We start from the raw sequence: 16524 nt of genomic DNA, 5'->3' as shown, positions 1-16524 counted from the left end.
GGATTGCTTCCGAGGGCGCTCCGCCGCATCCGGGAACGAGAAAGTAAGGGGTGAAGGGAGGTGGGAGAGAGAGCCATGGGGAAGTCGGATTTCCTCAGCCCGAAGGCTATCGCTAACCGCATCAAATCCAAAGGGTTGCAGAAGCTACGCTGGTACTGCCAGATGTGCCAGAAGCAGTGCCGCGATGAGGTGAGGCTGGCGGGGCGCGGAGCGGCGCGGTGTTTGGCGCGCGGTCCCCGGCGTTGGGGTCCTCCGTAATCACAGAATGGCCAGGGCTGGAAGAGACCTCAAGGATCGTGAATCTCCAACCCCCCGCCACAGCCAGGGCCACCAACCTCCACATTTAATACTAGACCAGGCTGCCCAGGGCCCCATCCAATCTGGCCTTGAGCCCTTCTAGGGACAGGGCATCCACAGCCTCTCTGGGCAGTCTGTTCCAGCACCTCACTCTCTCTGTAAAGAGCTTCCTTCCCCCTGACATCCAACCTAAATCTTCCCTCCCTCGACCTCAAACCATTTCCCCTTGTCCTGCAGTTATCTACCCTTTCCAAGAGTTGGTTCCCTTCCTGTTTGTAGGCTCCCTTTAGGTACGAAGGGCTGCAATGAGGTCACCCTGCAGCCTTCTTTTCTCCAGGTTGAACAAGCCCAGCTCCCTCAGCCTGTCTTTGTAGGGGAGGTAATGTGTGCCAAGCATACTGTGTGGGGTGGGTATGAGCCAAGTGCAGCACCCGGCTCTTGGTCTTGTTAACACTCATCCTATTGGTCTCAGCTCATCCATCCAGCCTGTCCAGATCCCTCTGTAAGGCCTCTGACTTCAAGGATGCATCCAGACCTCACATTCTGGGGGTCTGAGACCAGCGATTTGTTTTCAGGCAGCATTGGAGAGGACTCTCATGCTTCCTTGGTGTATTCCTGGTCCCTCATGTATGATGGGAAGAGCTGAGTGGGACCTGAGGGCTTCCAAAACCACCTGGTGTGTGGCGGCGGGGCTGAAACTAGATGATTTTTGAGGTCCTTTTCAACCCAGACTGTTCTATGATTCTATATATTTTACTGGAATCCCACTCCTGTGGGAGAAGTGTTTTGGAGAAAGTATGATGGTCCTGAGCTTTCTCCAGGGATGTTCAACCCATGATGGTGACTGATCAGCCTTGTAAGGGCAGTAGGGTTAGGAATTATTCCATCAGGAATTTGGGGCAGTTGTGATTTCTCCTGGGAACAAGGTGGGTTCTGGGGCATGCCCCAGGGCTTGCATGTCTGGAGCACAGCAAGGTCTCTTTTCCATCCTTCTGATTCTGTTTCTTCCCAGCTTCTCCTGTTAAGAGATGGTTTTCTGTGATGCTTCCCCTTGTTTTCACTTCTCTGTTCACTCGAACCCAGATGCCCATGGAATTATGAGGGTCCTATTCCTTCTTATTTTCACCAGAGCTGTGCTCCAAGAGTACCTCCACTTGGGATAACTGTGCTTCTGGTTTTTCATTCTACGTGAATAAAGCTTTTAACGTGCTTTTAGAAGAGAAATGTGACTTCCAAGGGATCTTATTTGTGTTCTTCATCTGCTGCCCTTTTCCTTTCTCCCAAAGAGATTAAATCTTTTCTCAGAGATTACAGCAACAAAGCATCATACCTTTACAGCCACATATTTTCGTAGCGGTGTGGGGATCCCATGGAAAGAAGTTTGCTGTAAATTTAATTATGTTATGATGAGAGAGTATTATGTTAGGTTAAAAAAAAAAGAAAAAAAAAAGGATATGGCCAAACCTCCAGCATCTGAGTACATTTTGCGAAGCTGTTATGACTTTGTCCCTGTATCAGAGGTGGCCAAGCTTTTGTAATCCATAGCTTGGCCACTCCTAGGATGCCATCCTCTCATTACGTACGATGTCAGTATTGGCCAGATAGGGAATCAGCAAGAATTTCCACTTCTTTTGCATGTGTACCTGAATAGATGGTCCTGCATGGAGCAGGTGGTGCCACATCTACCCCGTTCCACAAGGGAGCAAGAGGACTTCTGTTATGTCCTAGTCAGGAGGAATAGCCAACCTGTGCTGCTAGACTGTGGTTGGGTTAGAGTGTTTTGTGTGAAGCCTCCAAGACTTAGAAAAACATCATTTTAAGTTACTTCTAAAGCTGTATGTTGCAAATTGAGACAAAGGCAGATAAAATATTTATCTTTATTTTCTAGAATGGCTTCAAATGTCATTGCATGTCTGAATCTCACCAAAGGCAATTACTTCTGGCTTCTGAAAATCCTCAGCAATTCTTGAACTACTTTTCTGAGTAAGTTTGCTATATATTCTTATCCATGTGTCAGATCTGCATGGCTGTACCTCTAAAGCCCTGTTATGTCCCATTGAAGATACTTTATTCTGATGAATTTTAGTGTCAGCTGTTTTATATAGTGGCTATGTGAAAAGTTTGCTTTTGAAAGCATGTAGGTTTAAGGGAGCCGTGATGTTTAAAATTTGACAGTTTTACCTCATTTAACTTTTTTTTTAACCCCAAATGTGGCAATTTTTACCTCAAATTCTTCTTTTTATCCCAAATTTGATAATTTTATTCCATGTCTGAGTCCTGTTTTAATTTGCTCTTCACTATGAAGTATGTCACTGCTGTGTCTCAGCTGAGTGACTGTCAGAGCTGCAGAATTACAAACAGCTAAAGAACCATCACGTGGAGATAAGAAGTCAGCAGAATGAGTAGAGTCCCACTGTTCCCCTGATCCCTTTGTCCACCTGACCTACCTGACAGCAGGGCTGACTGGAACTGTCTTCAGTGTGAGTCTGAAGGGAGGCTTTATCTTTAAGCCACTGAATTAGCAGGGAGATGAGTGATCCATCTACCCAGTCTACCACTGCTTCCCTTTGTTCTGCCTCGTGTTTTGTGTCAGTGTTTGTCAACCTTGGGAGATACCTGGTAATGAAATACCAGCAATTAGTGGGAAGTGTTTAGAGTTCATTCTTCCCATTTTATCCCTTTGAAAGGGTATTATCCTTTGGAAGATTAAACTTGTATGTGCATGTACCATACTGTGCTTCTTTGTGTGTACAGACTGCACTTCACGCTGTATTACTGAAGATGGGAAACAGGTGTCTGAGTTTCACCCTGCTCTGTTCTAAAGAATACTCCTGTTTATGCTGCAGATATTTCATTATTATTGTCAGTAGAACATTTCTTTGTAATTGTATAAGTTTTGTTAAGATACTTTTCTTTATATCCCCTAAGGGAATTCCGAAATGATTTCCTAGAGCTGCTCAGGAGACGATTTGGTAAATATTTTACTGTTTTTCTTTTTTTTTTTTTTTTGCTTTTAATGCCTTTTGGTTCTGTGCAAGAAGTTTTGGTAGGTTTCTCCTGGGTCCCATACTTACATCTAATGATAACTCTGTTTTAGGAACAAAGAGAGTCCACAATAATATTGTGTACAATGAATATATCAGTCACCGAGAACACATCCACATGAATGCAACACAGTGGGAGACACTGACTGATTTTACAAAATGGTTGGGGAGAGAAGGTAAATACTGTTGTTTTGGGTTATGGCATTTTAAAACTATTAGGTAATTGCGTTGCTGATGAGTAATCAGTAAGCATTTATGTTAATTCTCCTGTTTCCTTTTTTCCCTTACCCTTCCTTCCTGCATATATGTTAACATGTGTCCAAATAGATTTCTAAGGAAATCCCATTTCTAAGCAGTGGGATTTCCTTATGAAAAGTGGCAGAGGTCTGGGATAAATGCATCACTTACAAACCTTTCCTTGTTTTACCTGTAGTTACTGCATCTGTTGTTGAATTCTAAGTCAACTTCCAACAGTTGTCATTTAAAAAGTATAAACTATGGTAGGACATTTCTTACAACTGCAGAATCCCTTAGTATTTGTGGTGACAAGAAGTAGTATTTTGTTTTCATTTCTGTCCTAATGAAAGGGTTCAAATCTGAGATCTGCAGTTTTGTGTTCCACGGGAGGAGCAGGGGTTATGTCATACCACAGTGCTGTGTAAGGTTTAAATTGGTTGCAATTGCCTGTGTGCTACAGGATCATTAATGAGTCATAGAGTGTTTGAAAACTCACTCTAATGAGTGCCAGTAACAATAATGTAGCACAGTAAAGTTTTCTATAGTTTGATGCTATTACTATGCAGTGTTTATATATGTTAGTGTGCTGTTTTCTTCCTTGTTGAAACAATGGGAAGGAAATGTTTTTGTCAATAAGGAAAGTGATACCAAACGTTCCATCCACTCTTGATACATATTTTGGCCCATTTCCAAATACAACCAGCTAGCTGAAGGGTATAAATGGTTACTAAAGGTAATTTAAAGTCTGTTTTAGAAGTCTGGTAAGAGATACATTGTAAAGGCACATCTGCTAAGGTTTTTAGGTTCTTGCAGTGAATGTGGCCTGGGAAAATGATCTGTCTTGATGTTTTCTTTGTTATTTTCTTGTTTTTGTTAGTATTAATTTTATTTTATCTTGTGTTGGGTCTTTAGGTCTTTGTAAGGTTGATGAGACTCCAAAAGGCTGGTATATCCAGTACATTGACAGGGACCCAGAGACCATTCGCAGGCAACAAGAACAAGAAAGAAAGAAGAAACAAGACCTTGATGATGAAGAAAAAACAGCGAAATTCATTGAACAGCAAGTTAGAAGAGGTTTGGAGGGGAAAGAACTGGTGAGGAAAGTTATATATCAACCTGCAGCTCAAAAGTCCTCTCAATTAAGTTAATGCTCCTATGGTCTTTCCACTACTGTTTCCATTGCAGCCAGCTAGAAGGTGATGAGTAATTTTCATGCAGTGGGTTGCGAGCTGATTGCTAGTTCAAACTGGGGAACAGTGGGTATATGTGATGCATGGTTGGTTGTTTCTAAACTGGGAAGTATTCTTCTCACAGGTAACTCTCATGCCCGCTTTGCCTACCTTGTTTCAGTTGAAATTGCTGCTTGTTACTTTTCCTCAAATAACCAACCCGATGCTTTTTACAGCAGATAAACATCAGGGTCCTCTTTGGAATCAGTTTCAGAAAAGAAAAGCAGAGGTTTCAGCTCCTGTTAGGTTTTATGCTGTCTTGAAACTTATTGGAACTGTTCCTCATGACTGTCTGTATCTAGTCCTAGCCATTTCAGAGTTTGATTTAGTCTATCTTCTCCTCTGCTTAAATCACCACATTACTTCACTTTCGTTCTGAATTTTCTGTTAAGCATTTATGAAAGATGATAACTTACTCTGGAGGAAGACTTCGAGTTGCTTTGTACCTGGCTTACTTTTCTACTAAATGAGTGTTAGTTTTCCTAGCAATTTTAAAATACTGAATTCAAGATAGGAGGCTAAGCAGTAACCAATGGTGTCCTCATTTATCATATTTCTCAAACTTTTAGGGCTGCAAATAACAAGTATGGTAGGGAGGCTAAGATTACCAGGAAAGCTGAAATAATTAAATCCCCACATGAAAAGCTTTTATTCTGGTAGTCCTGACAAGGAATTTGAGAACTTCTTTGCAATTATCCCTTGACTTCCATGCACGTTGTTGCCTGGGATTGGGACCTCCCATTTGATTCTGGGTATTGATAGATATATTTAAATGCTGTTGTAAACTATTATCTTTTTCTTAATTTAAAACTAATTGAAATTTAAATGGTCTGAGCCTTTGGTACTAAAAATTTGGAAAGATTCCATGATTTTTCCTTTTTTAGATTATCAGTTTGTCCAAAAACCAGTCTAATCTTGCTTGTTCAAAATGAGAAAACTTGCAGTAAGGCCACTTTCCTTTGATGCTGAAATTAAACAAGTACAGACAGCATCTCTGTAGAGAGTGTTAATTAGATAATTTTGCACAGGAGCCTATAATGAGAATCTGTTTTCAATTTATAATCTTATAAATCAAGCCAGACTGAATATTACAGTTATTAGATAATCTTACTGTCGTCAATAAAATCCAGGCAATCAGCGATCACTGAAAAATGTTATCCTGGCTCAGCTATCTGTTTTGCTCTTGAGATCTATTAAGTTTTCTTTTGGCAGGAGGAGCCAGTCTATACTGAACTGAACAGAGAAAATGAAGAAGAAAAAGGTAACCAGCTTTTGATACATGCCGTTTTCTTGAGCTGAAGCTGATTTCATGATTAAAATGGAATATGTGCTAAAGTTTGCTCAGTGTTTCATAGATTGCTTTGAGGCGAGTTTCAGAAAGCACTGAAAATAGGAAAAGGCAGAGAATTTCTTGCCATTTTTGAAATAGTTTATTTTGAAAGCTGAACCGTAATGTAAAATAGTAAGTATTTTTAAATGTACAATCTTCTCCATTATCAGATTGTTAAATTGTAGCATCTTTTTTTTTTTTTTTTTTAAGTTGCATTTAATTTAAATAAAGGAGCAAGTACTTCAGTAGCAGCATCTTCAAAAACCAGGTGAGAAAATTGTTTGAAGGTAACTTTTACTTTTCATGTCAGTGGTATTTGTATGTGAAGGAAGATGTATCTTATCCTGCTGTATTTGTAGTCTACTGTCTCATCCTCATGTTATTCAGAAGGAGATCCTAGGTGATGTCGTGGTTCCTCTTGTATTTTAAATGGATGAATGTTTATATCTTAAATATTTGCTGTGAGGAGCCTTCTTGAATTCTCTATGGTTCATACATGACAGATGCCCAGCAATGAATAGGCAGTGATAGTTTCCTCTGGGAAGAGATAGGTAAGTGAAAGGGAGGATAGGAGATCTAACTGAAGTCACCAAGTCCCAGCTGCCTTATGTGAATGGATATTCATGACTTTTTAATTTCAGTTCCTGAAAGGTTTGTCTAATTGAAGGTAATATTTTCTCTGATCATCCTTAAAGGAGTTGAATCTACCTGATGTCAATCTTTGCAAAGCTCATGAATTTAATTGTCATATAACCACAAGCAACACAGGAAAAGGGGATCAATAATGCAAACAACACTTACAGAAGTCAGTGAAACTGTTTGATGAGTAGTACATCTTTTCTTGTAAGGCAATATTGTAATTAAATGCATTGCAAGTAAAGTGAAAGCTTGCTTCTCGTCACAAGCTTAGCTTTTAGATAAGATATCTGATGGGATGTATGCCAGGCAGAAAGCGAGACAATAAAGTAGTTCTTTGCAATAAGAGAGACAGATTTCAGGCTTTGAGGAATACTTGTAAATTATTCCTGAGCTTTGAGTTGCGCTTAAGATGAGCCTGAACTTAGCACAGGCACTCACTTGACTAGTTTCAGTGAGGAATACTTAGATCTATTTTTTAAGGTGCTTGCAAAAATTTGTCTGAATGTGGGATCATGTATCAAGAGGTCCAACTTTTTTGTAGCCTATGATAGATGCTTGTGTGTAAAATTTGTAATGGTAGTGTAGAAGCAAACTTTGGATATCTGCCTCACACTAAAGTGACCAGCCTGTGGTTTTTCCTTCACTGGTGGTTCTGGAGTCACTTCAGTGTTGTATATGGAAACTGCTCCCCAGTGTCAGTGTAAAAGTGTGTTCTGCCTCTGTGAGACACGTTGGCTATGGCTGTTATTATATGGCTTGTTTGAGTTCAACCTGATACCACATGGTGCAGCGTGTTGCAGGGTTTCCTTGTTTCCCAACCTCTCTGCTCACTGCAGGCGTTGCAGAATCCTGGCCAGGATTCCCTCTTGCATTTCTTAATCAGGGTGCAGAAATTTAGACAGAGACCATAGGATGTGATTGCTAGGGTTGAGTTTGACTCTTTCATGGTTGGTCCACATTATTAGTTGTCATTGTAGTCGGACCCTTCTCTGCTGTTCCTGATCTTAGACAGTGATGAGTTCCCTGTGGACAGAATCTAATCAGAGTAAACTTTTCTAAAGTATGTGAGCTTGCATAATGTGCTGTTTAGTTTTGTTTTCTGTAAACCACAGATTTCAAGGTAAACCAGTCCTTTCTTGTGCCCAGTTCTTTCTTGTGTTCTCTGTACTGATGACATACCTGAGCTGTGCTGGTTGTCTTTGTCCCAGGGTCCCTAATGCATATGTTAAGTAAGATTCATTTTAGTACTGACACCTGGGAATCCCTTGGTAACCTCACAGGTATCTATGTTTTCCTTCTTTAGTGTCATCTTCTTTAATGCCAGGCTTTAATTATGTCATTTATGAGATTTTATTTATGTATTTGCTGCTGGATGTGTGATTTCTTCTGGAACTCTGTACAGACATTATCCTGCCTTCCTCTGAAATACAATCATTTTCCTCTCACGTTTGTTTCTATTGCCCTATTTGTAACTCACTCCCATTACACATCTCCCTTCACTAGCATATCCAAAATCCTCACCACAGAACACAGTCAGAACATGAGAATCATTCTAAGGCCTTCATAAAATTATCTCACAGCAGCCTTCTTCAACTTTCTGGATGAGAAAACACCTACAATTTTTACTGCATCTGCATGGCTTTTATAAAAATTGGCAAACTCAGACTGCCTTCAGACAGTTCTTGCTTTACCCAGGTGTTCCCCAATCCCTAAGATGTAAGTTTTGTACTAATTGCTCTTTCCTTTTGTAACTCATGGGCTATTTGCCTGTTTTGTATGTGATGGTGAAGGTAATGTTTATTTTCTGGGGGTGGGAGGATTTCCAGGTCTCAGCTATGTTAGAGACTTGCTCAGTTCTCAGTTTCTCTAAAGCTACAGGATTGCTCATTTTGATTCAAATATTTAAAACAAACTTGAAAATCTTACGTGCAGACTTTTTTTTGTCTCTAGCATTTAACTCAAGTCCCCAGTCAGCTCTTAGCTTTTGCACTGGTGAACTGACCATTAGATTGTTTTTGTTCTGCTGGACTGATGGCAGCAAGCATCAGTGGGCATGGAATTTACACCTCAAGGAGATCAGTTCTAGCTGCAAAGCACACTCCTAAAAAGGGTAGCATGTGAGGTCTGGAAGGTGATTTGCACAACTGAAGTCAAATAGATCAGCAGGCCTTTTTGTACAACCAGTTCTTCAAATGCATCTTGGTAGAGAAGACAATTTGAGGTCTGCTGTGAAAATGCCGTCTTGCTCTTCCAGTAGCATCCTTGGACCAAGTGCACTGAAGATGGCAGAAGGAGCAGTTAAAAGAAAAGAATCAGCTCATAGCTCTGGTCAGTCCAAAGAGAAAAAGAAGAAATCTGCACTGGATGAGATTATGGAGGTAACGATTGTGCAAGGATTTCTGTCTTTATAATCCCATGCCTGTGGCAGTCAGTCTGCTTTTCCAGGGCTTCCCTTTGAAACAATCTCAGACCTCCAGTTCTTGTGCAATTCAGACTTTCATGTCTTTCTGGACAAAATTATATCATTTCCCATTTAAAATTGGTTTCTGCTGCTCATCTGTGTCTATTAACCTTGACTAGTCCAAATGTTGGAAGTAAAGGAATACAGATTTTGAAAGAAAAGAAAATACCTAGAAACACTTGACAAAAATAAACGTAAATCTCCCATCATTTTATCATGGATTTCTAGATCTTACCAGATTGATTTCTGTGCAGAAAACTCACCCTGACCTACCCTTCTTGGCTTTTTCTCTCAACCTGATGTGGGTCTGGAGAATTTGTTCAGATTTTTGAAGGCATGGGAAGGCTGCAGTGAAGGGAGAAAATAAATGATACTTATTTGTTGTTCTGTAGATTGAAGAAGAGAAGAAAAGAACATCTCGAACAGACTACTGGTTGCAGCCAGTAAGTATCTCAGAAGTTGTGATATACAACCAATTCTGCAGTCTGCAGTTGCTAGTGATTGAGTTATGCAAAGATCCTGAAGCAGATCCCAAGCTTATTTCACTCATTTTCCAAGCTGCCAAATGTGAAAAATTACTTCATCTGGTGGTTGGGGTTAGAGTGACTTCAGCATGTAATCACTGTGTAGTTGCTTGTGTATTTTAGAGTGTTAATCTTTTTTTTCTTCCTTTCAAATTGTCTAGGAAATCATTGTAAAAATTGTCACAAAGAAGCTTGGAGAGAAGTATCACAAGAAGAAGGCAGTTGTTAAGGTAAAGTGTGCAAATGGAAGCAGATGACTTCCAGAGTCAGAATTGCGCTCAGCCTTAAGTCTACACTGAAAGGAGCTGTGATGTAACTTTACTGGGACTTTTTTTGTGTGTCTGTTTTTGTCCTGTGCAGCTTATCCTATTAACATATCCATAATGAGTAATAATCATTTTTTCAGTGTGACGTGACCAAGAGCTGTGCAGTTGTATTTTGATTTGAGACTAGTCAGTGTTGCACAAATCTTTGTGCTGCTTACTGCCTTTGAGCAAGATCCTGCTTGTGTACAAAATCTTCAGTCTGTAAGCCTTGTTCTGTAGTTTAGATGTGGTTTCTTTTAGCCACTGCCAGTGAAATGATGTTGTACCAGGTAGTCCAAGGCTCAACAGTCTCTGGCAAGAGTGCAGAAGACAACATCTAGGTGTGTTTTGAATGACTGACAGCAATGCATAGAACCCAAAATCACAGCTTTTTTTGGCAAGTATCTGAGCAGGTTATGAGTTCTAGTGGCTGTCTTTCACTGAGCTGTAAATCTGGGAGGTTGGACATGCTAGGTGCAAAGATGATCAGTGACATTTTTCCTCGTTGAGAGGCCTTATTCCAGTTCTCCCTGTGTGATTTCAAGCTAGTTTATCCTCCCATGAGGGAAAGAAGCCTCTAATTTGCTCTCTGAATTTGAGAGGATAGCTAAGATAACTGATCTGAAGGTTGACAAAACCTCCAGAAAACACTAGTAGCATTAGTGGTCTTAGTTTACAAGGAAGATCAGTCATTGATTTTTAAGAAGAGCCCCCTTAATCTAGCCTGAACTTCAGAGTAGGGTCAGCCAGCACTTTGTGGAGACTGGATGCCTTTAGGGCAGCTCAGAAGTCCTCATTGCTTTTGAAAGCGTTCAAGTGTATTCCTGACTTGTTAATTTTGAACATGTAAATTTAGAGAATTATTTTTTATATTATAGTCACTGATTGGCCTCTACCTTTTACAATAGGAGGTGATTGACAAATATACAGCAGTTGTGAAAATGATTGATTCTGGAGACAAACTGAAGCTTGATCAGACACATCTGGAAACTGTAATACCAGCACCAGGTATGGCTGTTTGTGTTCTTTATTTTTCAGCTTAGCTGTCACAGCATAACTTAAATTTAAGTTCTTTTAAACTGTAAAACATCCACTTGAAACGACCTTAACAGTAGCTGTGTTGTTCTTGGGACAGCATTTCATAACCTAGTCTGGTCACTCACCATCTATATTCTGGTTACTTTCTGGGGAAATATTGCATTGTTTCTTCTTTGAGTCTGCACAGTCTCTTCTTGTAAGAATATTATCTTCTAAGAAAATAGAAGTGCTTCATGATTCAATTCATTTGACTACATGAAAGCATCTCTCTTCAGCTGCCAGGAAGCCTCTCAGGGAGCACTCCGTAGCTCTTAGTCATGTTTATCTTGTGTCTTCCTTCCAAATCATGCCTCAAATAGCTGTAGGTACTTGGCAAAACATAACTCTTATTTGATTCCCTTGTATTTCTTTGATTGTAGCATACTACTGTAGCATAGGTTTCTGAGTAGCATCTGATCAGCATTTCAGGGAACATTCAGGGTAGCAGTAAGCAGAGCACTGTCAGCACAGAGAGAAAGGAGATGTAGGATCTTGAGATTTTTCATCAGATGTGCTCCATTCTGCATCTTCAGCTGGTGAATAGCCAGTTGATGGAGGCACAACAGTACAGGTGAGCTTTGCCCACACTTACACTAGAATTGATGCCCTACAGAACTGCCCAGGTGAGACAGAAGAAAGAAAGAAAGCACACTGAGCAATTAGTGTATGGAATAGGACATGAGGGAAGTAACTCTGACTTCTTTGACACTGTCCCACACGCCATCCTGGGAGCCAAATTGGAGGAAAATGCATTTGATGGGTGGGCCACTCACTGGATAAGGAATTGGCTGAACGGCTGCTCAGAGAATTGCAGTCAGTGGCTGAATGTCCATGTGGAGACTGGTGATGAGTGGCACTCCTCAGGGATCAGTGCAGGGTCTGGTGCTTTTTAACATCTTTGTGGACAGTGGGATCGAGTGCAACCTCAGCGAGTTTGGACAGGCTGAGAGAGCTGGGGCTCTTCAACCTGAAGAAGGCTCCAAGGGGAACTCATAGCAGCCTTCCAGTAGCTGAGGGGGGCCGACAGGGGAGCTGGGGAGGGACCTTTTGTAAAGGCAGGTAGAGTGAGGGGATATTGCTTTAAACTGGAAGAGTGCAGATTCAGAGTAAATATTAGGAAGAAATTCTTTACTGTGAGGGTTTTGAGGCACTGGAACAGGATGCCCAGCAAGGTTGTGCCCCCTCCCTGGAAGCACTCAAGGTCAGGCTGCGTGGGGCTTTGAGCACCCTGATCTAGAGGGAAGTATCCCTGCCTGTAGCAGGGGGGTTGGAACTGGATGATCTTAAAGGTCTCTTCCAACCCAAACCATTCTATGATTCTATGATTTTTCCCTGATGTAGTTTGAGTGGCTTCTGCTGTAGTGCCAGCATAGCCTGGAGTGTAGAGAGTAAACTTCATTGTACTTTGTAAGTGGGCAGGGTGTGAGGCAGAGCTGGGAATCACTTGCTGGGGGCTTGAAGAGAAACTTCTCCCTCAGCTGTCATTGAAGTTGAACACAACTCCATCAAAGGAAATTTTTCCTATTTCTCATTTCAGGCAAGAAAGTTATGGTATTAAATGGTGGTTACAGGGGAAATGAAGGCATCTTGGAATCTATCAATGAGAAGAAATTTTCAGCAACAATCATCATTGACTCTGTAAGTATAAAAAAGAACTGAAAGATCTATTTTGCATACAGCACTTTTCATCTGTATGCTGGAGAGCTTTCACAAAGAAAGATGCTACCATTAATCCTGTTTTACAGGTGGGATTTATAGTACAAAATGCTGTTCTCAGCCACTTATTTCCAACCAGCAGTAAAACAGTTGCTTGTTCTCCACTGCAAACTAGTGCTGTGCTGTTTGCCTCTTGAAATACACCAAGATGCTGAATCTGGCGAGTTTTTAACTTGAAAGGGACTAGCAAAATATTCTGTGTGTTTATTTTGAATATAGCTGTAGTTGCACTATTTTGTGGGAAGGTAAAAAATGTGAAAAATGCATGAGGTGATTTTTCTCCTCCCTTTACTAGACTGAACATAGGGCTCTATATTCTTATCCATTGTCGTGTTTGTAACTAACAATTACATTGGTGGTTTGGGTGTTTTTTGTTAGTTTCTGTATTTGTTTGTTTTGTTTGTCTCACCTTTCTCTGGGCTAAAATTGATCCATATGAACACCTTTGTGTCTGTGGCTTTTTTTGCTCCGCAAAATTGTCTTTAAATTCACTGGTATAAGTAGGGAGAGTGCTGTCCTGAAGACAAATCTCTCAAACACAGCTTGCTGGGGAGAGGCTCTCTTAGGATTCCATTCCAATGAAGAGCTACAGAAACTCAGAGAATTTATTTGAGGAGAGATTGTGGAGGTATCCTAAACACAGAAGGAGGTTTGATTGGAGCCAAGGCTCATGATACGTTGGTCTTGAAAGCAAGGCTCTTTTTTCTCTCATTTTGATGCACTTAGATATAGAGGTTACCTCCTTCGACATGAACTCCAAATCTATAAATGAAAAACAGTAGAAACCACCCAGAACACAAAATTCTGTAGTTTTTTGAAAGCATTCTGCTACGTATCCCCTGTGCAATAGGCAGCGTGCACTTGTATGTGGCTTTTGGACAGAACTCTTAAATAGAAAATTAGCTGTTGTGCTTTTACTGTGCACTGTAATACTGCTAATGCCTGAGATATCTAGTACTGTTCACTCCTGCTCCTTAGAAAATGCTAAATGTGGCAAGATTTGGTACAGCCCCTTCAGCTATGTTACTTTAAGTTCTCTATTGGGAAATGCAACAAACAAGTTTGTATTTTGATTTTACTTTTTACAATCTGTTCTTTTCCAGGGGCCTTTGAAAGGACGCCGAGTTGAAGGGATCCAGTATGAAGACATTTCCAAACTTGCCTGAGGTGCTCATTATGGATCAGAGAAGATTTGGGTTCCTCAGACCATCTTTCTGGCTTCCTGTGGGCAGACACAGGAGACTCGGCTATGTCAGGGTTTTAACTTTGTGTGTATATGTATCTATAATGTATATAGAGAATAACCAAGAGCAAATTGAATTTATTTAAAGATCACTATAGATTTGTTACATAAAATGTTTGTGGAAATCTTAATGGTGGAAATACTCCATCTGATCCTTTCTCAAAGTTTTTTTAATAATTTTTCAGTCTCATTTTGCAAAATACAGCAGCTGCAAGTTGGAGTATTTTCTTTACTGAAGTATGTGTGAAGTTTTGTAGGGCAGAGAACTGTCCACAACAGCTGCTTGAGGCAGGCAATGTGTGTTGAGGCCAATGGATTTTAAACAGCAGACTTCTCAATTTGCAGCCAAAACTGAGTTCTGGCAGGAGGAACAAGGGAAAGGATTAAGAGAATAGCAGAAGGTAACAGGGATTCTTCTCCTGGATTTTGTAAGAAGGGTCTGCCTTATTAAGTGTTGTCACCAAGTTATTTTGAGTTAACTTATCAGCTGTAGTAGAATCCACATAATTAGACTTCCATCACCTCGTTCTCAGGGCTCCTGATAATGCTCATACACAATTTGTCTGCTTATGGGCTCCAAGATGGATGTTACTTGTGGGGCTTCTAGCATTCCTGCCTAAGTCTGTGCAGATATGAACTGGCAATTGCTGTTCTGGTTTTCCAGAGCATTTTCCCTTGTCCATAGTTCCATTGTTTTCCCCTGCACTGTGTGGATGCTAAATGAGTAACATTACTTTTTAATTTTTTAAAATATGTCACATTTTATACAGTATTTTATTTTTAAGGAATGTTCAGGAATAAACATAAACTTATCTTAGGCCAGAGCTTTCCTAACCAGTCTTTTAAACAGCACTCTGTTCTTTTATGTCCACTGAACAGCACAGTAAAATGGCCAACTGGTGTAACTGCCTTATTTTTGTAAAAGAAAGGTGCAAGTTTTCCCAAGCAAAAACAGACCATCACCTGTGGTTCAGACTGCCTTTGGTTATTATTGTGTGTGTCTGGAATTTGATGGCAAGAAAACTGATAATCCTGTGCCTTTCAAAGCTGATCTTAGCTGTGTGGAGCTGCTGTGTTGACTGCTGTGGAGCTGAGACCTAGGAAGTAGGGGAAGGTGAGAAGAGGTAACCAGTGCTCATTTGGGAAAGGTGGAGTTTTATTTCCCTGCAAACTCAGCAGTGTTGTGTGGTTGAGCAAAATTCCTTTCAAAAGACTGCATTTTTTTTCGTAAAGAAAAGCCACTCAGCCCCTTCCTTGGTGAGCTGAATTGAACAGGATGCTGTTGTGGATGTGTACCCCAGTTACAGTGCAGTCTAAAAGTTCAGGTCACCAGTGTCAAATTCACTGTTGCTTGTCCCTTGCTTTACCTCAGAGAACCATGATTCGTGGTTTCCAGGGGACCCCTGCAGGAAAACTGAAAGACTGCAGAGGTTGAACGAAAGAGCTGCAGTCTGGACTAACCTCACACGGAGGATTTCAATGGCTTTCCGGGGATCCCAGGCACAAATACAAGTCAAGCAGTAACACAGTATCTAAAAAATGGACAATTCTGCAGAAAGGAACTTAAGGCAGAAGACATGTCTACGCTTCTGAGAATCGCTTGAAGAGATGCTCAACATGCATAAATCCACACTCCTGACAACAGAACTGAAAGAAGGATGCATACCAGTCTTTGGTTCAGAGGCAAAGGACACCAAAGTACAGGAAGGCAAGCAGATAACTGGAGTGCCTGTCCTACATTAGGGCCACTGAGAAGAATCTGGTCAGCATGTTATTATTTTTTTTCCTAAGGTTGCTTGTGAAAGCAGAGTTTTAAATGCAATTCTAGGTACATACACGTGTATGGTTGTTTCACTACTGATCTCATTTGTTGCTTTTGAAAAGTATGACACCTTTTGGGAACTGATCCCCCTGGAAGCGAAGCTTTTAGTACTGCTGGTGATTTCTATGTAGTCTGAATTCCAGTTCTTTATCCTACTTCCCCAGTTCTGTATCTAGGTGAGAATTTCACTGTGATGCTGAAATGTTTACCAAAACCGAAACAAGATATTCTGGGCTCACCTAATTTATTCTCCTGCAGTGTAGTAGCATGAGCTATTTCAAGGAAATTCTGACCACTGGTTAGCACATCTGTAAAGGCTAGGGACTCTTCATGATCCCAGTTTCCTTTTGTGTTAGATTTGTCGGGTATGTAATGCACATCATCCTGGCTGGGCTTATTTTAACCACGCTGCTTTTTGCCAAATCCAGCAATGCATGAACTTATATTTTTCCCTGCTCTCTGAAAGGACAAAATTTGAAAAGCATGAGTTTTTTAAATCTGGTTGTGTATGATACCAAGATTACAGGTGCCACCACAATGCTATTACAAGTCTGCTGTGAGATGTGTATTGCAAAACAGCTGAAATTTCTAATGGAGCTT

General features: G+C 40.7%; 1 protein-coding gene across 2 annotated transcripts; it reads left to right on the top strand.

The window, feature by feature from the left end:
- Positions 1-16: 16 nt before the first annotated feature.
- Positions 17-16450, top strand: KIN (Kin17 DNA and RNA binding protein). Of its 2 annotated transcripts, none has more exons than XM_048933827.1 (13): positions 17-189; positions 2186-2280; positions 3226-3269; positions 3395-3517; positions 4491-4672; positions 6020-6068; positions 6348-6405; positions 9034-9154; positions 9630-9680; positions 9923-9991; positions 10975-11074; positions 12681-12781; positions 13963-16450. In XM_048933827.1, exons 1-13 carry the CDS (start codon positions 76-78, stop codon positions 14023-14025), a joined length of 1170 nt encoding a protein of 389 aa, XP_048789784.1. In that variant the 5' UTR covers positions 17-75; the 3' UTR covers positions 14026-16450. The 2 variants fall into 2 exon arrangements, with proteins under 2 accessions (XP_048789784.1, XP_048789783.1); XM_048933826.1 differs by having other exon boundaries at positions 9031-9154.
- The last annotated feature ends 74 nt before the right edge of the window (positions 16451-16524 follow it).

Source organism: Lagopus muta, chromosome 1 (genome assembly GCF_023343835.1).
Source record: "Lagopus muta isolate bLagMut1 chromosome 1, bLagMut1 primary, whole genome shotgun sequence".
NCBI lineage: Eukaryota > Metazoa > Chordata > Aves > Galliformes > Phasianidae > Lagopus > Lagopus muta.
This window is presented reverse-complemented; position numbering and strand designations above follow the sequence as displayed.

Bases quoted from the DNA above. Each gene is read 5' to 3' on its own strand.
- KIN (XM_048933826.1), top strand. From the start codon at position 76: ATGGGGAAGTCGGATTTCCTCAGCCCGAAGGCTATCGCTAACCGCATC. The intron at 3,270-3,394 runs GTAAATATTTTA...ACTCTGTTTTAG, and splicing joins GCTGCTCAGGAGACGATTTG to GAACAAAGAGAGTCCACAAT. The intron at 4,673-6,019 runs GTGAGGAAAGTT...TTCTTTTGGCAG, and splicing joins GTTTGGAGGGGAAAGAACTG to GAGGAGCCAGTCTATACTGA.